General features: G+C 38.0%; 1 protein-coding gene across 1 annotated transcript in view; it reads right to left on the bottom strand.

The window, feature by feature from the left end:
- The window catches only part of Apoltp (Apolipoprotein lipid transfer particle), a 55,294-nt gene that overhangs the window by 24,266 nt on the left and 8,747 nt on the right, over positions 1 to 22,281 (bottom strand). The window contains exons 4-33 of the mRNA XM_069061617.1: positions 21,817 to 22,253; positions 20,432 to 20,786; positions 20,085 to 20,382; positions 19,746 to 20,029; positions 19,498 to 19,695; positions 17,759 to 17,887; positions 17,321 to 17,691; positions 16,685 to 17,271; positions 15,804 to 16,096; positions 15,350 to 15,754; positions 14,944 to 15,129; positions 14,489 to 14,658; positions 14,214 to 14,428; positions 13,996 to 14,158; positions 13,715 to 13,940; positions 13,101 to 13,317; positions 12,782 to 13,047; positions 12,532 to 12,729; positions 9,913 to 10,212; positions 9,710 to 9,862; positions 9,454 to 9,657; positions 8,876 to 9,031; positions 7,486 to 7,724; positions 7,116 to 7,431; positions 6,923 to 7,062; positions 3,022 to 3,258; positions 2,769 to 2,967; positions 2,512 to 2,714; positions 2,309 to 2,458; positions 1,984 to 2,158 (exon numbers count right to left, since the gene is read on the bottom strand). Coding sequence (XP_068917718.1) covers positions 1,984 to 2,158; positions 2,309 to 2,458; positions 2,512 to 2,714; positions 2,769 to 2,967; positions 3,022 to 3,258; positions 6,923 to 7,062; positions 7,116 to 7,431; positions 7,486 to 7,724; positions 8,876 to 9,031; positions 9,454 to 9,657; positions 9,710 to 9,862; positions 9,913 to 10,212; positions 12,532 to 12,729; positions 12,782 to 13,047; positions 13,101 to 13,317; positions 13,715 to 13,940; positions 13,996 to 14,158; positions 14,214 to 14,428; positions 14,489 to 14,658; positions 14,944 to 15,129; positions 15,350 to 15,754; positions 15,804 to 16,096; positions 16,685 to 17,271; positions 17,321 to 17,691; positions 17,759 to 17,887; positions 19,498 to 19,695; positions 19,746 to 20,029; positions 20,085 to 20,382; positions 20,432 to 20,786; positions 21,817 to 22,253 — 7,470 coding nt within the window. The remainder of the gene's footprint in view (positions 1 to 1,983; positions 2,159 to 2,308; positions 2,459 to 2,511; positions 2,715 to 2,768; positions 2,968 to 3,021; positions 3,259 to 6,922; positions 7,063 to 7,115; positions 7,432 to 7,485; positions 7,725 to 8,875; positions 9,032 to 9,453; positions 9,658 to 9,709; positions 9,863 to 9,912; positions 10,213 to 12,531; positions 12,730 to 12,781; positions 13,048 to 13,100; positions 13,318 to 13,714; positions 13,941 to 13,995; positions 14,159 to 14,213; positions 14,429 to 14,488; positions 14,659 to 14,943; positions 15,130 to 15,349; positions 15,755 to 15,803; positions 16,097 to 16,684; positions 17,272 to 17,320; positions 17,692 to 17,758; positions 17,888 to 19,497; positions 19,696 to 19,745; positions 20,030 to 20,084; positions 20,383 to 20,431; positions 20,787 to 21,816; positions 22,254 to 22,281) is intronic.

The raw sequence follows: 22,281 nt of genomic DNA, 5'->3' as shown, positions 1-22,281 counted from the left end.
TGAAACAGTAATACAGCCGATTTTCAAACTCATTTTGAACATTTTGAAAATTTTCTGGTATTAGATTGATCCAGTTTGATTTTATAATGGATAGGATTTTTATTTTTTTTTTATCTTCAAATTCAATTTAAAAAAAAATCAGTGTACATACCGTATAAATTTTTTTGTAGAAAGGTACAAAAAAAGATGTCCGTTTTTAAAGATATACTTATATAAAGATAAATATATACATTTTGAAGTGGGGAGGACTGGAAACAGAATAGTGAAGTGAAAACTACGGTAAGTACTTACTTACTTTATTCCCTACGCGCTGACTCGCATCATAAAATTTCAAATTTATAACTTTAAAAGTTTAAAGGCACTGGAAATAAACGCCTCCGAACTTTTCGCTCGGACACCTGGTATATTAGTGTAGATTGATTTTATTAATGACATCAATGTTACAAACAATGTAAGTACTGATGTTATATGCAAGCACACAAATATATTGTGGATTTGAGTGATCAATGTTGAATATTTTTGTCCCACGTAATAACCTAGTATAGTCCAAATGTATCTTTCAAAATTTGTGAGGTTCATGAGGAATTACGATCTGTTAAATAATTTTAATGTGGTGTTTTTTATGTGTAATATCACCATTAAATTATCTTTTGTGCACTAACCCTCCGTCCCACAGATGGGGTCTACGTTCACGTAACAGTGAAAAAAATACTCTTTTTTCGTTAATAAATTTTAAAATTTATTAAATCTTTGCATGTATCTTTCAAACATATAAATATAAACAATTATCTGACATTAATTTGATAAAATCATTATTTAGTACAGGTGAGCTAAATGTCCTTACAGACTTTATCCGTGAGTAAATGTAACTTTGCAGATAACTGCATCAGAGGTATAAAAGTTTTTTGAGACCATAACAAGTATCAATTCGACTCGGTTGATAAATATTTAAACCAAGAGCGACCCGTTTGCTGACGTTAAAATTGTAGGAAACCGAAGAAGTTCCGAAGTCGAATTCACCCCCTGATAGGAATGGGCGGTGTAAATACGTATAAAAACAATTTAAAAAAAGATATATTACATTTTCTTGCCGTTTTAATAAAAATTGGTAATGTACTGAGCACATTTTGATTTGTTGCTTAGAATGTGCCGACAAAATGAACCAATAAATTTCATTATTATTCGTTTTTTTATTCGTTCATGGGGTTTTGATATAATTGTTGGAAATAAACAACAAAGCAAAAAAGCATTTTCATGAGATTTAAAACATGGGGCTTCACAAATGAGTAAAGGTAGCAAGGTGGAAGTAGATAGGAAAATTTCAAAAATGATTTTTCGAGCGCCACTTCAGTTGATTCTGATAGACCCCAACCGTCCGTATTTAGTAATTTTTAGATCACCCATGGGAAGGAGGGCTAATAGGCCTAGGAATGGTTCAAATTTATTCCATAAAATGTTTTCGTATTCACGCTGACGAATTACTTTTTGTTTAATAAAACGGCATTATCAGTTGAACTGTGTTTAACATTTCTAAAAGAAAATAAGCGAATCATCACCGGCTGCGTCTTTTTTTTTAAAGCTGGGCGCCCGCCTCTCAGTTCAAGTTCTTAGCGAAAATTGCTACAGTTTATCGAAGTCACTGAAGTTATGAAAATTCTCCACTAGCTTTCACGAGAAAACTAGTAATTAACGTCGCACATTTTAAGAGTAATAAATTGGAAGCGATTGTTTTTCAAATTTTCTTTACGGAGAAGAAACAAGTTGAAAGTCGGGAGCATAATTACCGTATGTTCTCATACAATTATTTTTGGGAGAAAAATCATCCTAAGAAACGGATTGTTAATTTTTTTTTTTTGAAAAATGTTGACGAAATCGTATAACGTCCCATTTATTTTTTCTTTTATTTTCCAATTCTTTTAGTTGTGCACGTTAAAGAGATTGTTAGGTCTTTTCCAAGGAAAGAAACCGTATAATCAGACTCACCTCGTAACTAAATTGAACGTTGGCTATGTGCCTGGTCGTCAAAGGCACTTCTACTATCAACACGCCGGTTGTGTTACTTTTGAGGAGAGAATTGTCAGTCTCTCGAAGACATTGGCAGTCCAAAATGGCGTTGTCTTTAGGCCAGAATACTTCCAAATGTCGATCGTAGACGCGTCTAGAAGAGAGACAAAATAACAATAATTTAGCGTTAGTTGCCGGTGCGCGGGGCAACAAGCAGCGTCGGCGAAGGAAACGAACTTTCGTCGAGAAATACGACTTCCATCTCATCTAACTCTCATTCTAACCACAAACAACAATTACTTACGCATTAGTTTTTGTGTTAAAGTGGGCCCCAACATAATTAACGTTTCTGAACGGAATCGTCACATTAACCGTCCCGTTCATATTGTCTAACTCTCGGAAATCGACCTCGGCGAATGCGACTGACTGGTTTTCCGGGTAAAACGCTTCGCACCTGAGAAAATCGGTAATTTAGCGGTAATTAGTGGGAAACACAGTTCGCCTTACGTTATGTTATGGTATGCATCGGAGTTGGTATAACTCATTTCCGTAACAAGCGTCTCTTTATCGTCGAACTTGGGAGTCCGCAGTTTGTACACAACGTTCCAAGTATTTTGCGACCTCCTCAAGTCCAGGTAATTGTTAATACGTTTGTTATTCCACTCCAATTCTACATTTCCTCCCATGCGTGTCTTATCAGCTAACGAGACCTGAATACCGAAGCTATCTCAATCAAACTTATTATCTTCTCTATCTAAACTTACGTTTCCCCAAGATCCGTACATCTTCTTTGAATTGGCTGTACGATATTTACCTAAATATTCAACGGTCCTCAAATCCTTATCGTAACGCAACTTGCCTGCCAAACTATAAACTTCTTTAATGGGTGAAGGGAGCTTCACGTGAGCTTCCAAATTCATGTTCTGGTAATTCGGCAGAGATAAGGTTACATTGGAGCCAGCCCTATAGGACAGCTTCGAAATTTAGCCGAAATTTAACAAATTAATCAATACGTACGACCACAACTTATCCACATTCACGTCCCCTCCTGCTTTAATAAATTCGAACGACTGATTCGGATTAATGTAAAACCCTTCCACTCGACTCTGACTCTTAAATTGTCGATTCTGATAATTTCCGAGAGCTTTAACGTACATATTTTCCAAAAACAACCAGACCCAGTCAACTTGTATGTCGCCGCTGGAATCGGTCAGTTCAAAGTAGGCTCTCCCGTAACGTTGTTGACCGGAAGCGCTAAAAAAAAAAATTTACCCTCTCAACACCAGATGATGAAAATAATTGAATTGATGCGTGATCTCCGGCTACAGACAAAAATATTCGACAAAAAAAAATTGAAATTTGCCAAAAACATGGTCGACATTACTGCCTCCGGTCGGTGTAGATTTTTTTAATTGTAATTGTCGTCGATTTCCATTTGGAAGCTTTTTCAATAATTTAACGAAAGACAAGCAAATTCACTCCACTCATCGGGTTGTGCTGATTTGCTAGCAAGAGGCTCCGTTTTACGATACGTTGTTCTAAATCAGCAGTAATAAATGTCTGTTTTTGCACCTGGTGGTACGTTACTACGCCAACACAATTTTAACAATGTCAGTGAGTTAAGGCTGAAGTATTGGAGGCATTTAATTCTATCACCGTCGCATAGTTATGCAAATGTTACCCGAGCTCACAAATCTCGCTTCAAAAAATGTGTAAAGCAAATAGTTGTCGTTTCTGAACATTCGGCGTGATGAATTTACGACTTTTTGCCTTGTATTCATATCGCATTTGATGGTTTTTTGAAAAGGGGTGAGCACGAAGAGTGGGAAGATCGTCATAATTAAGGTGCGTACGGAGGTAGATGCACTCTTCCTCTCGCTAATGACTACTAGTTAGAAAACGTGTAATTGTCGCACTTTTAAAGTACGAAGAGACACATTGTGCTCCATAACTCAAAGTGCGATAAGAAAATTCACTAAGTGAAAATCGTCAAGAAAGAAAGCAATACCCGGGGGGTCTGCATTGAAAACGCTGAGTCATACCGACTATAAACAAGCATCAGCCATTAGAGAGGCCTTGTTGAAAGTTCCACAGGATCCGTACGATCGTCGCAGATATTTAGAGAGAATAATAAATGGAAGATATATAGTCAATTTTATCAAAACAATGGAATGCCAGATGTAAATTGATATATAAAGTATTTACAGGGAGTGTAAAAGATTCAGATGATGATTATTCTCAATTCGTGCGAAAAAAAGGAACAAATACGAGTAGATTAAGGGAGAGATAGAGACATGGAGAAGTTTGTTTGCAGTTGTCTACAAATAAACACCTACACTTATTAGAATTAAGGTGCGCTCCCAGTTGATAAAAAAAGAAATAGATTAAAATGTGCCCTAGTTTATAAGTTGGGATATATTCTTCCCGGCCGTTCAGATGCGAACACCATTTTACTTTGAGACTGGTACTTTCTGTTGAAGCATTTATAAAATGTAGACTGTTAATTTTATTTCTATCTTAATTTGGAACTGTCCACGCATCGATCTTTTAGCTCCCGTAATTGACATCTCTTAGAGCTGGCCTAAACATACGATCATAAGTCGTACGGCCACCAGGTCGTGTGCACGAGGGCGTTAAGAAGATATGATGTGCGCACCCAAATACGACACGACAACGACTAGTCTCTCTGTCGACGGCTTCCTCGGATTGCCTCCGATTTTTTTGTCGGCAGACTGTCGTATGTCAATGCATTTCACAGCTAGGCTGCACGTACGACATTCAGTCGTACGACAAACAGGTCGTATGCTCGTTGGAAACATATGATATGCGAACACACATACGATACGACAACGATTAGTCATTCAGTTAGTAACTTCTCCGATTGCATCATGGCATGTACTTTATATGGATATGGGCACATATACAATGAAGTAATCTTTTTGATCACCATTTCACGCGTGGTACTGAAGAGAGGAGACATGGTTACAAGAATTACGTTGTTGTACAGCTTGCTCATTGTAGCTAGAGCTGTGAGTGATGCGCAAAGTTGAATAAAGAGGTCCGATAAAGAGGTCCTGGAAACAGCAAAGAAATGCGACAAAATTAGTGTTAGACCACTGCGCATCCGGCTCTCACAGCTCAAGCTACAATGGGGAAGCTGTAGCCATGTTTTGTGCCGTTGCCGTACAGCTTAAAAAAAACTAGAAACAAAGAATCGAGTACTTCTATTGTACAGTGAAGGGTTGAGTAAACGACAATTTTATACTATATGGGATACAGTGAGGAAATATCCGGAAAAGTTTTTCTGCTGCTTTAGAATGAACATACAGAACTACGATGAACTCTTGTTGAAGTCCTATATTAAATATCAACAGACACATGAGTCTGTCAATACTTTCAAAAGAAAAGTTCAAGACAGCTGTATGCGCATATCAAAAGACATAACTGTGTCGTAATGTCTAATTTCTACTACGACAAAACTGTCGTACATGTAGCCTAGCTTTTATATGCAATGTTACCAACATTGAATGTAATTTTTTTTTTCGAAAGAAAATTTCAACAGTACTGAGTGAATGGCGTTTTTAGTTTTCTGGCTCATTGATACGAATATAGGTAGGTGTGTGTTACAATATAACTTGTAACTACAACGAAAATATTTAACTTCAAACCATAATAAATTTTAACAAAGTAGAAAGACAACTTACTTTACGATTTGTTACTTTTTAATACGTCCAACAATTCCTTATAACTATAGTTTAACAGCTGTATAACAGAGATGTCTGATGGTCGTAGATAATAAATAAAGTAAGTTTCGTATGCAACAACCAATAAAGAAATAAATGTCGTCAATTATCCTGGAGTCGGGCTTTATCTGATTTTTTTAAGTTGGACATTTCCCATTTCCGTTCTTTATCGAGAACTATCAAACTTTGTTAGAGTAAAACCCTTTATAAAGTTACCGAACAAGCAAAATGAAAAATAGTTTTCGTGATATTAAATAAAAACTACGATTAAGGTGTCTCATTCGATATCTGCACGTGCGTAGGTCGAATGTTAGATCGATATCGATATTTTTTCTATATCGATGTTTCGTAATCCAATTTTCAATTCCCAGTTCTGGTCGAAGTTGGAGTCCCTAAATCTTGTTAATTCGAAAATCACTCCTCGGGGAAGTATACGTTAATGCAAGCGTTTAAAAAGAGAGCGTTATGGGAAGTTAAGGTCGGCTCCTGGCCCAAGGTATTGTTTATTGTCGGCGATTTTTGTTAGAACGTTAGCGATTTTGTTTAATGGAATATTTTATGAAAAAGTGAGCGAGTTTGTAGAGGAAATTGGTTTTGCGAGGTCTCAATTGACGCCGCGGGGGTATTATTAATAGAGGAGGGACAATAAAAATACAGATTGGCAGAGTCCAGTTGACCCGACCTAGTAATTCTACTCGTATGTTGTTGATAATTGATAAGGAGAAAAATTTTGCAGTTAATGTTTTACATGTGGCCGTATCTTTATGTGCTTTTTCGTTCGACGTGGAGTGGCGTACGGTGGAAAGCGATGAAAAGTGAGCGTGCTGTAGTTTCCAGGCTCCGGGCGTTGGGGATTGTTTAAATCAATCATCTTTTTACCGTATGCGACAAATTGTGAGGTTATATGTTACGAGTGGATGTTTCGGCTTAGAGCACCCCCCATTTTATCACCACGCATGAGGGTACGAGCGATACTACCACAAGCCATCATATATTTTACACAATTCTGACATAAAGCCGCACCATTATAAGAAAACATATTTGTGCCGCATCGATTTTTCAATTAAACGCTATCTCCGAAATAAATTTTCTCCGAGCAAAATTATAATAAATTAAAGAGATTTGATAATGTCTTTCAGAGCGAAACAGTCGATTGCATTAAGTAGGCAACTTACACAACAGAAGCTCCCAACTTTGGATTTTCAAGCTTTAGGATAGGAGTTCGAGCCGCTATTGAAATGCTAGTGCCGGCACCGGTCGATGTTGCATTTGCTTGCACTATAAACTTGTTATACAGTTGATGTGACGTATCTACCTGAAATACAGCACGTTAAATTTTGTCGTTTGCCGTAATTAACATTTCACTACTTCTAAGTCTAATTGCCAGTCGAATTTATGCCGCGATAATATATTAGCTTCGAATTTAGTGAATTTCTGCGAATGCTGCACACTACCACTCAATATATAACTCCCATCCTCTTTGGCCTCCAATTTGTATTCGAAAGTCAGGGGATCGCTACCATCTTGGGGAGTCAACTTGATTTGGGCGTCTACAGGGATTTTTCCCAACATATTCACATGACCGTTAACCCTAAATTCCTTATCTTTCAAATTCAAATTTCCATAAAACTCCCTCGAATTAATCGAGTTTTGCAAGACATTCCCAGTCAGCGTTATCGGAAACCTTCAAATGCAACATTCTGTAATATCAAACTAATTGAATTTTCACGATAATTACTTTCTCCCATTGAAATTAATATTTGATGTTGCTCCAAAAACGTTCTCTGCTAATGTCGAATTCACATCGATTTCCAATGGGTGCACCCTTAGCATCATCCAACTATCCGCTCCTTTCTCCGTCACATATACTTTTAACCCCATCTGCGAATTTTCCATGCCTTGGTAGGGCGTTTCTAGCCGAACGATTGTGTAGAATTGTCTTAAAGATTTGTACATCCAGTCCGCCCTAAAGTAAATCTGCAATCGTCGCTTTACGTTAACATAAACTTTCATTACTGACAGAGTGCAAGGAGAAGCTTGCGACGTACGGTACAGTTACAAAGCCTGTTCTAGAAAGCACCTCGAAAAATTAACTCACATGAGACACCAAAAAAGCAATGGTCGCTATACTCCGTTCACTTGAACAATACAGTAGTCACGTGCCCACCACACAGTACCCGCGTGATTAGCTCCCGAAGAAGCTCCGCCTCTCGTTGCGAGAGATAAACTTCAATGGTGTAACATACGGTACTCAGAATGTTTCCATTAATAAAAGTTTTCTGTCCGCTTCTCACTTGGGGATAATAATTGAATCGAGTACGTAAGTAGTGAACTGAACACCACACTGGCACTGAATCTTTCACTGAAATAAATGTGGCGAAGCTCTGTTTGCATGCACTCTCTGTCTTTTATCGTTACATCTTTATTTAGTCTTGTCCAATATTAGAAAATTACGTCATTTTATTACTATATAGCTTAAGTAAACGAAATATAGTAGTCTAAACTAAACCGACCATTTTTCATTATTTCACACATTTTGTCAACGATCAGTTTAGAATATTTTAAAATGTAATATAATAACTCAATAGTACCGGTGCACTTAATATGTAATTTCAAATAAAATACAGAGCGCCCACAAATGTGGTAGCAAGTTTTTCGATTGGTCCCGCAAGATAACACTTTTTTACAGAGACCTTTTTTATGCATGGCAACGCCGCTATCTAAATTGAGATAAATAAATGTCAAGAATTGTCAAACGTAAAACATTCAAATTTAAATTTTATTGAAAATGTTCAAATTTTACCACCATTATGCTCAATGCATAACTGAACCCTCCGAGCAACATCTCGACAAATTTTCTTTTGAAAAAATTCAAAAATTGAATGTTGCCAGATTGAACAAATTTGGCTTTTCGAAAGTGCCATCTTGTGACACTTTGTGTAAAAGTTGCTACCACATTTCTGGGCGCTCTGTACCAAGTCAGTTTGCTTTCAAATATGTAGTCTTTGCGTCTTTAAAAAATTGTTTTCTCGAAAAGCTTTGTAACAAGACTGTACTTTGACAAGTTCAGATTAGTTAAAAATGAAAACGTCGTTGACGTGTTTCAGTTCGAATGTTTGCTAACCTACCTGTTTTTTGAGTACTCTCTCGATATTTACAGTGGTTTCGACGGTGTTATCGCTTTTTGTAGTTCTCTTTTTCAAAAGTATTTCCGTGGGTGGTATTTGAAAGGATGGAGTTTTAACTTTAAGCGAAACGGCTGCATCGAATAAGTCGTTAAACACCTGAAATTGTACACGATTTGGTAAAGGAGATTTAATGGAAGTTGCAATTACTGCGATGCTCTTAAGGGCTGTCCGGTGTAGTTTCAGCGAGCTCCGATGATGACTAACCGCGGGGGTGTGAGATTCGATCCCGGTATCATGATCGCGATCACGGTTGTGGTGAACCCACATAAGCTATGTAAATATGTGCGCATACATCTAAATAACTTGGGCATATCAAGTTGCGAAATAGACCCAGCGAGTGAATTGTTTCTGTTCGAGAATGGCCAATGCTGTATAACATCCGAACGAATTCTGCAAGCTCAAGAAACTACACTCTGCAGCGGCCTCGGTGCATTTAGAGTTGAAACGTCGGAGTTTAAATGGACGTGTCCAGATCCGAATTGAAAATCATGTCTTTGGCTGAGAGTTCACGTGTTTACCTCTGCTTTGGTAGTCACTGATATATGGCTACTATTTGTAGTCACTGATAAATTGGTCCGGTATATGTTAGCCTCTGTGTCGTGAGTGGCCCGGACCAACAGCTGGGGGAAGTTTTCTAAGGGAGTATACACTTTGAGCGTTGTATTATATCTCTTTTCTTTGTCTTTCCCGCTGTAAATGGTGTACCAGCCAAAGACACCGGTCTGAAAAATTGCGAATTCAAACGAGTTCAATTGGAAATTCCTTAATCATTACCTTAATCCACCTGGTGCGGTTTTGATAATCCAGATCTAGCCCCACTTCGTATTTATGTCCGGGGATTATCTTCAAATTGCAGAAGGAAGTAATGATTTTAAAAGTATCGTACGGTGTTGTTATTCTGAGATCATTTTTCATTGTCAGAACGTCCTAAAACGCGAAGGATTAATTATGGGTTAATGGTGTGGCCAAGTATTTACAATAAATTCAAACACGTCGTTCAGGGTGGCGTTACCATGTGGAAGGGATAATGTGGCGTCCAATATGTACGTTGGTCCTTCTTGATCAATATCTAGCGTTCCTTCCATCGTGGGATAAATAATGGCATCGATTTTGATGCTACCAGTCCAATTAAGACTATCGTCCTCTTCCTGATCGTCTTCATTTTTGTGTTCTGGCCAAGTGCGACCTTCTAACCTTCCCTCATAAATATCTCGCGCCTTGATTCCCATCTCTTTCAGGAGCTTTGGTTTAGGTTTACAGAGAACAGCCACTCCTAACTGAAAATACACAATATTGCCGCAAAACCTATAAATGTTTGAAACGGGAAAGGTTGATAAAAAGTCGCTTCGTTTACATCGCTAGCTAGATCGAGGCACGGTTCTTCTCGAAAAACGGTGCACAGGACCGGCTCTCTAAAATTTTCACGTTTGAGTTTAAACAAAGCACATACCTGTAGTACGTACATCAACAGTGAAATTTATTCAGTGACGGCTCGTATTCGAAAAGACTAATATGTATTTAATTGACACAAATCACGTCACACATTATCTTAATTTACACTACGATATCTTATTTCGCCAAGAAGATACGTCAGTTACATTCTACTAACTCCAATAAACGTACATCTTCGCCTGGCGAGGATGAGTGGCGAAATTTGAGTCATTTAAAAATTAATATCCCAGAGAATATTTTAAAACTTAGTGCGTTCAACCCTTTACATATCTCAAACCGTTATTTTTTATTTTATTTTAAAAATAGAGAAAAAAACATCCTGCAAAGATCAGCACTCGTAAACCGTTAGTGGTCGAACTGTAACTCGAAGCATCGTGTTGGGTCAAGAAGAACGCTTGAACTGGAAGAGAGCTAGACGAACACGCTAAGTTCTTTTTTAATATATTTTTTACTTGTGCTCTACTAGCCGCTTCGGGAGTTTAAGACGAAAATACACCAATTTTAAGGCACAGTTCGATTGAAATTTAATAGCTCCACTAATTACAGGATCGAACATTATGAGAGTAGTGTCTCGATAATACAAACACAGGCGGTCCGGAATATCCAAACGTGTTATATTTAAAAGTCAAAATGCGTGAAAATACGTTATCGATTATTATTAGTGTTTGTTGAAATAGAAAATATATAATCATTTCTCAATTATTGTAACAAATCATTTGTATTTATGTAAATAATATATACACGTAGAAATTATTTTTAAATAACTGTAATTTTTACTTGACAGATTCTTTTTCGATCAGCTATTTTAGCACTTTGTTTTACACCGCTTTGCTCACACAAATTATAAAATTTAGATCTCTAAAATGCATGCAAATGCAAAAAATTCAGTCGCAATTACCGAAGAATCCGAATTATAGAGGATTCCGATTATCGAAACGTTACTGTATTGAAACTGTTTATGACCCTTCCAACTTAGATAGATCGGTAGATATTCGTCTTTTATGATGGACCTGAATAAATATTATAAATACAACGTGTAACAGAAATAAGTACATTAATTTTAACCGGTAATAGAACTCGTCAAAAGGAACAACAAAAAAAAATTGGAGAGATTTTTCACTAAAATAGCCCTACGCCACTAAATACTGCAATGGCTAATTGAGATCAGCGCTAATATGAAAAAAACGTCCATTTTCATCCAGAAAACGTATTTTATCGCAGAAATCGAAATTCAAAGAAATCTACCCGTATAGCAAAAATCCAGTTCGTAAGAATCTGGTTGTTTCAGGTTTTTAGGTAGCTTAGTTTTGGAGATATGAACGGTTTTAGGAAAATTTTTCCTATTTTTTTAAGCCATTACGCAACGTTTTTCGTCAAAATGGCAAAGAGAAAAGTTGTTCCTTTTGATGAGTTCTATTACCAGTTAAAATTAATGTACTTATTTCAGAAACACCCTGTATTTTAAATCAAAAATTGAAAAATGTAGAGTCTAAGACGACTAAGTTTTCTATTTTACAATATATGTACTACACTGAAGATCGCTTTTGTTGAAATGCACCTGTGAGGCGTCGAAGATTTGTTTCAATCACGTTAATTACATATTATCATTGAAAAGGTGACCTGCCGTCGTTTAAATTTTCTCGTGAAGGTTCTGTGTGACTTGAGTTACGTTGAAAGAAACCGTCATTGGTTTTATTCATTACTTTGAAATCGATTTTCTGAATGTGACGATTGAATAATTTTTGTCGATCTGGTTCTGCCGGTCGGATGGTGTAAATGATGAAATGTCAAAAGTAGAAGCGGGTGATATATCGGTATTTGCTTATTAGATGGTGTGAATAGACAGTGGGGTGCGTAAAGATGTGCCAGATCGTAGCGATAACCGTAATGAGATGTATTACACGTGACTTCGGCGGCGGCGGCATTCGGCAGTAAAATAGCGGCTTTGGCAGGCCAAGATCTCGGACTCAGATTGCAGCTTTCACTTTAAACGCGGTCGATCGATAAGCGACACCGCCAAACTTTGCGAATGGATGCTTCTCAAAACAGCACAGGATATCCGAGCATTACTCAATCTAGGTGAATTATAAATCCTGTCGCTCTATAGATGAAAGATTGGTATTCCGTAACACATATATACAAACCTTATGTTGGGATAGCTTGATGGAAACTTCAAAGTCTAAGCCTTCTTTGAATATGAGTTTAGAGACGATACCATTTTCTTCAAACCCTTCGATAGGAGTGTAAATCTTATATGAGTATTCGAAGTCTATGACATTTACATAATGCCAGACTCCAGTGAATCCCAATATCATCGAGTTCCACCCTGTTCGGAAATCAGCCTAAAAGATCAAATTGAAATTAGCAACTTCCACCGCAAAACAAAACTCTCACCCTATCCGGTTTCAGTTTTCCCACGACAAAAATCTCGCGCAAAAACGATATTGGAGTGGCCAGACTCAATTTTACGTCGAAATTCGTTATAGCCTCCACCTCTAAGAGAATTTCCAACCCCAGTTTACCCGAGGGATATGAAATTTGGGCAACCAAGTGACGGCGTTCTTCAGAAAAACCAAAACGTCCCACCATGTTTTTGTACTTTTCTATCGGCGTCGTCACATTACAAACAATCATGCTATTTGTTAATTTGCGCAAATTGCCTGCGATTTGGAACATTTAATTAAAACGACGAACACAAATATCAAACATTTACCTTCGAAACTAGCTGTGAACTTTTTATGATCTAAATCGAGATTTGCTATTCCCCTTATATATTTGGTTTTGGTATAATAAATTTTACTAATCAGATAACCCTTGTTGCAAACACTGAATGGAGTTGTCGCCATTACGGCACCCGTTAAATTTGTGTAGTGATTATTTCTATTGATTTTCCAATTACTCTTGATATCAATCATCTGCTCCGGGGCATACTGAAAAATTAAATCGCCCCAACAATTTAATATCCAACCACGGACCAACAAGTTTTGCAAAAAAAAAAACACTCTGAAAGTGAGTTTCATTGTATTTCGACGTTAAAGTAAATGACTTTGATATCTCCGAAAAGTGAGTCAGAACGCTTTGAGACATGATATCTACGGCAGATGCATTCTAGCAAAAATACGGTTGATCTGTAAAGTGATTGCAACGTTGTTTGCGACCTAAACACGATGGTAATTTAATTCAGAGTATTGTGATAAAATGTCTTTTACATGTTTATTGTTGCGACAATAAATCACAAGATGCTGATGCGAAACTCCTTTTAGAGCGAGCGCAGAAGGAAATGGAAGTAAGGCATGAATGGATCAGTACAAGTGAATAATTGAGTACCATTAGCTTAAGGATGGTGTCCACCTTGGAGTTATTTTGGTTGTGATTTATATAGGCGCTGAGAGTCGGTATATTTTTGAGTGTGCTTGTTAGCGAACTGTTCAATTCGCATTCAAATGCGGTTTCACTTATCGAATAATCCTCAAATAAATTTAAAACGACGTACTCATCGTGTTTCCAAGATATACTGCCGTTGATGGCGTACATGTTGGCGCTGTGATAGTAACTGAAACGTTGACGTTTTCGGTACAGAGAGTGGTGATGAAATTAAAAGTTATTACCCTCCACTGATCAAAGTTCTTTGCCATCCGTCGAAAGGCGTATCGATGTCAGATTTAATTCGAACGTACGTTTGTCGATCCATATTGTAATCAACCTGAAGTAGGACTGCAAATGACTGTCGATCGGCCCAGGATAATCGAGCGCGGGTGCCAAAGTGGCCACCTAATAATAGAACAAATAGAAGAGAATCGGAAGGTAAATTAGAGCGAATTCTCACTTTGCAACAGAAAATCAAAATCAGCCGCAATCGTCCTTCCGGGATAATATATAAGAAGATTCGCTTTATAATTGAAAGACGCAAGCTTAGTAAAGTTGCCAGTAACCACGAGTTTTTGGTTGTTGTCGCGGTTGGCATCCCATTTCAGTTCTAAACCTGCAGCTTTGGATGTTTCCTTATTATATTCCCAAGCTGCAAAGTGAATGTCCCGAAGCCTGGCATTCATAAAGGTATTGATTATAAACCGTGTTACGGGTGAATTAATTCAAACTTACTGGTCAATGTGGAATTCGAGGGAAAGTCGCCGATGATCCCCAAAGTAAACAGAGCTGAACATTGAGTAGCGCTTGGCTTTGTATTTCAGTTTGACCTGGGTCGTAGTTTCTTGAGGTGAGACAACGGTGTGTTTGAGGTAGAGACAGTAATTATTTCTGTCATGATCTGCCTGAAACATGTCCCAAATAATCTAAGTTAAGTACAGAAACACTAGCTTTGTCTTTATTCGGGGTCGATTTTTAGACAACTAAATAACGAGAAAACGTCAGGTGAAGTTAACATACTCGTATACTCGTATATTACGCAGCAAAAGTTGTAGGAATTTTCTGTCGGCCGGTTTGGTTAAAACCAGAAAACTTGTTTGGACGGGATGGTTTTGAACCGGTTTTTTGTTAGGTTTAACCGGTTTCAAGTTTTTTGGCAGTTTTTCACGATTTCGGTGAATTTTCTTTACCTTGAAATCAATCTTGAATTCGTTATCGTCACGGTAAAGTTGTAAATTCGTGGTGATGTCCTTAAAACTGGGAGATTTGAGGAGGAGTTTCAAGTGATGATTTAGAGACCTGGCTGTACTCTTGTCTTGGTAAAATCCACGAGCCAAAGCGCTGTGGCCACTGAACCAAGTCCCGCTCACCTCCACCTAAAAATGAAATCCAAAATAAGGCAATTATGATAATGCGTAATGTGCCAGTCCATTAGCAAAGGCGATGTTTTAAATCGTATCATATCCTAACTAGCAACCAACTCGAACAAACGATCTATTACTTGCTCCCTTGGGAAACTCTACTTTACTTATATCAGAAACTTTCGCACTGAAGTCTTCTTTTCGAGACACAAAAATAATTAATGTGAAAACTTACAATATACTCGGAGGCGACTTTTTCCTGCAACTTTCCCTGCAAGATCATTGGAGTAAATGATGGAACCGTTATATTAATTCGCCCTTCCATCTGTTCTAGCTGCGTCCGAGGGTGCGACCAGAACACCGAAACCGAGACCTCTTTATCGTTCCCATATTTGATGACCGTCAAAATGTCGACGTTGGAACTCTTCATCTCGCAGGTGAATTGCCCCCTCAAGTTCAGACCTGCCGATTGTTTGCTAACGGACAAAATCGTGTTAAAAGTTCGAGTACCGTCGGGTAATGATTTATAAGAAATCAACCACTCCAGTCTGAGTTTGTGTAGCTCCACGTCCGGATGGTTTTTCTCTAATGGGCTCGAAGTCAAGTCGAATTTCGACTCAATATGACCGGCGACGCCCTTCTAAAAACGAAACACTTCAATTTCGAATTGAAATATATAACGAGAGTACCTGAAATTTAAAGTTTGCATCGAAGTTAAAGTTCGGATAAGAAGTGCTGAAGAGACTGCAAGTTCCTCTAATATCGAGAAGATTTTTCGGCGATCGTTTAGACAGCGAGCATGCGAACATAACTCGCTGTTCTTTTGTCAAAGCGAATTTGTAATCTAACTTCAAATTTGCAGCCACCGAAGACTCCGTTCTTGATATATAACCGAACAGCTTTGAGGTCAAACGCTTAGTCTGAAATTTCAGGTCCACGTCGTATTGCGATGTTCCCCTCTTACTAACCAACTTTAATGTTCCTGAAATTAATCGAGTTAAAAACTCCCGCTAAATTCAACATATCGGGTGTCCCGCGCAAAATGCACCCTTTACTCAATTTAACTCGTCGACCGAGTTGTTTTTTCATTTTTGTTAGTGTTGTAATTCCGTAAATCCATTATATTCCTATAAACGCAATACAATCCGTTTTAATACCGTACGTGGCATGATCGGTTCGAACGAAATTTAAATGTGGGACGTTTAACTACAAATAAATTGGTTCAGACTGAAAGTATTAAAGTTTCAATAAACCGCAGCGCAGCGGTTTCGAAAGAAGAGCAAAACATCGTTAATTTGATTGGCGTAATACCGATTCTTGGCTGTTACGTTTGTGCACGGAATAACTGTTAACGCAAATTTCTACATTATTTCTGATTTAGCGAGTCGACTTCGTGTTTGAGCGATCCAGAGATGTGGGGGAGGGAAATCGGGCCAGACTAATTAAAAATTGTACGAGTTTAAGGGCGTCGAGAAATCGAGAGTGTTTAAAAATATTTTGTAGAGACTCCGTCTCGCAAAAGTTTCACGATAATCGGGTGGAACGTTCGTTAAAAATTTGAATGTCGAACCTTGGAGCTCGAGCACTCGCTCTCCATTGATGCCCAAGTATATTTTGGGGAAGTAGATGAATCCGTGTGTGCTGTCTCGTCGAATCAGGGAGAGATTCAAGTCAAAATGTTTTTTCTCGTTGATAGTGAGGGCCAATTGTAGATACTTTTCTTTGTGGGTGTTTTTGTATCTCCCTCGTGCCAGGACTGTTCCGGCCGTGGATTGCAGGAAAAGGGTCAGATTTTGGCTTTGCTTGTCGACTGTGAAATTAGCGGCTAAAAGTCGACCTACAGAAGAGCCGGGTGTATCGAAGGTCAGGGAGACTACGGTCAAATCTTTCTTGTCGGTCCACTTGTATTCAAATAAATAAGTTTTAGCGGTCGGATCGGATTTTTCAAGAAACAATCTGAGCCCAGAAGGACCCGCTAAAACAAAGTAGGGTGCTTTATTTATTTTAGTCACGTTTATAAAATGATATTCTCCACAGAGCTTAAGACCGACAGTCTTGTCTACAGCCGGCCAAGAGCAGATCGACTTGGAAACGAGGTTGTCGGAGAGGCCACTCTGCAGCTGTTCGACCTCATGTTTCATCACTATAAGTTCGGATCTGTAAAATTTTATTTAGTAAGGGATTTTTCGGAAATAATTCCACGTACTTGGCCCCAAATATTTCAGATGTCTGCCGTGGGATGCTGAATTTAACACTGACGAGTTTAAAGCCGCGTATTTTGATATTACCGTCGATTGCGCTCGAAGTGTACATGCTCGACTTCAGTTTGATGCCGGTGGTGGCGTAAAAAGCATCGACTGTCATCACACCTGTTAAATCTAAAGATATGCTGGGTCTGATGTCGGCTTTGAGGTCTAACTCTTTGGTCTTGCTGAAATTGGGAGCATGTAAGGAGCCAAATAATTTCAGGTTTATTGAGGCGGTCCCTAGGGCGTTCAGGGATATGGGCAATCCGGCCCCGCTAGGCACGACGTAGTTGCTATCCAGAAACATTGCCGCTTTGTTGTAATTGATTTCCTGTAATGAAAGTAATTAAATGAGCTGTCGTGGCCGGGTTGCTTGAACCGAACCGCTAAATACTTACTTTCCCAGAGAGAATTCGCTTTAAGTGATCTACGGGGTTGAGGGTTTGCAAGGCCGCCCTTATCTCCTTGTCCCCGTCGAACGTGGCGTACTTCAACTCATTGCCGAAAACTTTGAGGCCCAAAGACACCTGTTGTAACAATTATTATTAAATCGGTTTTCACATCGTCTGCTTTCCTCATATCTATTTCACGCAAATTTAGGGTGCGAGTGCTGCACGACACGTCACTACAAAATTTGGACGTCACTATCGGGCTTACGCAACTCAAACATCAAATCTAGCACCACCTTTTTTTCTCATTTTTATAATAACTTTACAATTGTTACTACGTACAAAAGAAAATTTGTTTGCTCACGAAGAATTTTTGCTTCGTCACTTTACCTGACATCTGTCGAAACGTCCAGAATAATATTCGTTTAAAATATTATAAAAAAAATGACTTGAACATCTCGACATTTCAAGTATTTCTTTTTTACAAAAGACAAAAGCTGTATCAGCTCGGTTTTGTTAAATCCGCGACGTGGATGCGTACATAATGGATGTAACATATTTCTGTTCTCATTTTAGTCTTCGTTCTCATGCTAACAGTGTTGTTTGTTAGTTTGATGTCTATTGTATTACCTTCATCTGCACCTCAGTGATAATTTTGTCGTCTAATAAACTTCGTGTCAAAATAACACATTTTTTTTATAATACATTAAAAAACTGTGTTCAGTCCGGGTAATTAATAATATCATGTGATTAAGAAAATTTGTGAATGAGTCAGCCTTAGAAGATGAAACCGTATATCTTCTGCTATTTATAGATTCTGAAGGCATCTAAAGTTAATCCATGTGAAGATTTTAATGCAAGTAATTTTAGTCGGTAAAAAATTAAAACTTTGGTATTCACCCTTGATACGTATTGACATAAATGAAACCTCAACCTTTGCAACTTATTTTTGACGTTAATTTATTGACGGATTCTTGGTAGGTACCGTGCCTTCAAATAAATTTGGAATTAGAGTAGGCTGTTATTTTATTATGAAGTTGGCAACATGCATACACGTGTTTATTCTGATCGTGACAAAATTATTGACAACTGTCAGTGCCAAACAGTCTACCAACCGTTAATACTTTTGCCGCTCACTGTATAAATCATAGCCTACTCTAATACCGAATTTATTTCAAGACACGGTATTTAGTTGTAACTTGAACCACGGCTGTACACATGTTTATGTGAAACGACAACAAACAACTTCCTAATCCTAACCTTACTTTCTCACATTTTTTTTTTGGCTGCTACGATCACAAAGTTTTAATGATACAATCTTATTTAAAATCTATCACCGCCATTTTTGCTTTCATTTTTCTAATTTTCACACACATTATAGTTACATATGATTTAATAATTATTTAAGAGCTCAAATGGATTATTATTAGTGCCTAAAATGACAATCGTCATCAATTTTACTTTAAATCCAGAACGAAAGCCTTTTAAAAAAAAAAACAATTTTTCTCAATCAACAATTTATCAGTTTGGTATCTCTGGAAATTTTCACTTCCACTCGTTCAAGACACTTGTTTAAATTTTGTTAGACGTGTTCCGTCCGTAAATATTTTTTCTCTTTCTTAATTCATTAGTTTTAGTTTTTTTAAAATATATGTAAAGAATGTTATTGCTAGTTAATAAGGATTAGTAAAATGAGAGAGCGTGTCATTTAATATTATTGTTAGGAGGACGCAGATGTCTGTAGATACCTTGGGCTCGCTGGCGGACTTTTCAATAACATTCGGTAATCTATCGATCTCGGATTTCAAGACTTCATTTTCCGACGCACTTCTACTCAAACGTACTTTTGAGTAGATCTTCTCTTTCAGTTTGTCGGAGTTTAATGGCCCTTTAGGTCCAAACATTGACTCCAAATAATGCTCGAATCCCTCAAGTCGTCCGTACACCTGGAGCAAATTGAAAAATCACCCGGATCGACCCCAATTATAGCACAAACCTCCATTAAATTTATCGACTGGCCGAAAACGTCCACCGTCAAATTCAGCATCGCCGTTTTGGGGACGTACGAAGACGGGGAGAAGATCACATTTCCGTCGTAATTAGCTCCGACATTGTATTCCTCGAAAAATATCGAGCCTTCGCGGTGGTGCGAGAATTTTCGGACGTCGCTGCTGAATTTCTTAACCAGATTCAGATCGGAAAGCAGGCCCTGTATTTCCACTCTGCTGGGGATGGAGGATTTCATCAAATTATTTAAATGGCTCCAAACAAACGAGCCGACTGTAAGAAATACACATTATTTAAACAGAATTACCCGACTAATCTCGCACATCACCTTGGTTCACTTCTTCGTTTTCCAAACTATGTTTAACAGTGCGTATCATCAAATAATTGGGGCATCGCATTATTTGGAGGTAAGAGGCAATACGCACTTCGACGTCTTCGTCTTGGTTTCTAAATAAACCCTCGAAGTAGTCGCGAAATTGCGCACAGGGTAAGTGACGATAAACCTCCACGGCAGCCACTCGAATTGCTGCATCAATTTGACTATCCTCGATGATACTGTCTAAATAACTTTTGATATCTTCCGAGAATATTCCTACATTTCCCAAAGATTTTAAAGCCACTACAATCTGGAAAACATTAATTATGCAACGTCTTTCGCTGTTGATTGTGCCCTACTTTGTCCACATTTTGCCTGTTGAACTGCTTTTTGCTGTAAACTCCAAAAATTACTTTTTCAATGTTATTAACGATCGCTCTTACGGCCTCCGTTTCAATACAATTGGAATGTTGGGAACAATAAGTGTGAGTTAAAGCGGTTACGCTAAATGCGATGTTTGCGTCGAAAGGTTTTTGCTGCAAGAGCTGTGCCACGGCCTCCACCATACCATCGTCTGGTCTTGGAATGAACGCCAACGACATCATCCATTCTTTAGTAGTTTCTTCCGTAACTCCTCGTCTCAACATTATATCCTTCATGACATTTACGGATGCTGTACTGCCCACATAAGGCAAGGCGTCCAATACATGCTTCCTTAAAAAAACAAAATGTTAACGACACTCATTACACTAATTAAACCATTTCGGGAACAGTAGGAATTCACAGAAAGGTAATACTTTAGTGACATTACGTAATATGTAATTTACGCGAAAAATATAATACTTTAACAATGCGATATATTATTTAAAGCACGTAAAAAGAATTATGTGCATTAACCACCATCTAAAATGAACTGGTACAGAGATTAAATAATATCACAAAGAAAATCATTTCATTCGCTGATTTGGTGGAGCCGACAGCCGACCCGCTTTAACGGATTTTATTTCGAAACACTTTTAAATGGACGTGCTCCTTTTATTTTCATGGTAAAATACATAATATAATCTATGGATTTTTTTTAATGTATGCCATTAGCGTTGTCTCAGTGGTTTTCCGCCTGAAACAGCTTTAATATTGTACAAAATATTTCAACTAGCGTTCAGTACTTTTTCCACGACAAGGAAATTGGCAATTTGTGATTTGCAGAACTGGGAGGAACGTCGGAAAAAATTCCAAATAAATACGTCGACATCTGTGTTAGCTGATGAAGTTCAAAGACAATGTTTTATGATTTTGTGGTCACAAAGCCAACGGCAAAATTATCAAATCAAGGCCTCCAACAGGTAAATTAAAAATTTAGTTGTCGCAACAATGGTGGATGCGCCGGGAAAATTAAAATTGACGATGGCGATGTCTTAGTAGTACATATTATATTTTCTTCGCAAAGGGAACAACAAGGATGTCGAATCTCGATTAATAATATAAAAAAAATAAGATTAATAAAAAAATGGCAAAAAAATTGTGTGCCATAGATTTTGTTTTAAATAACCACGATGTTGATTAATGACGTAAAAATGTATTGTGCTAAATTCTATTTTTGTTTTCTCGTATATAAATTTATAATGGAGTCAGGGGGTGCAGAGTGAGGTTTTTTTTTGTAGTTGAAGGCATGATGTTTGTCGGGGTGGTAGTTAGGGGAAATGGAACGAATTTAGTTTAACAATTACGTGAAGAACAAACATACTTTCCCGTAGGGCAGGTCGCGCCAGCGTGTCCGTAGAGAGTCGAGAGTGAGGGATAGGAAAGAAGCCGCAAGGTTTGAATAAATTTGGTGAATAAATCCGAGAACTCTATTTGAACGTCATCTGTACTCTGCTTGCACATTTTCTTGATCAGATTCCTGGATGCTCTTAGTTCGTCGTGTGTAGGCTTAGGGGAGGGAACGTGGTCGAAAAGTAGAGAGGTCCTCCTGGATATCTCCAATTGTTCTCCCAGTGTTTCGGCATTTTCACTCAGTAGAATCAATCTCTGCACTACAATGGTGGTGGCACCTGCGTCCTGATTAGAAAATGGCTGTAAAACGTGAGACTCCTCGCATGTGATTTCGTTGTAGATGTTGTGATCGATCGACATCTCGCATCTACTCGACGACTTCAGCAAATTCTTCCCTTCCTGCAATTCCTGAAACAATCACCGTATAACCCTCGTC

This window comes from Tenebrio molitor, chromosome X, assembly GCF_963966145.1.
Source record: "Tenebrio molitor chromosome X, icTenMoli1.1, whole genome shotgun sequence".
Lineage (NCBI taxonomy): Eukaryota > Metazoa > Arthropoda > Insecta > Coleoptera > Tenebrionidae > Tenebrio > Tenebrio molitor.
Note: the sequence above shows the minus strand (reverse complement) of the source record. Positions and strands in the feature narration are given on the sequence as shown.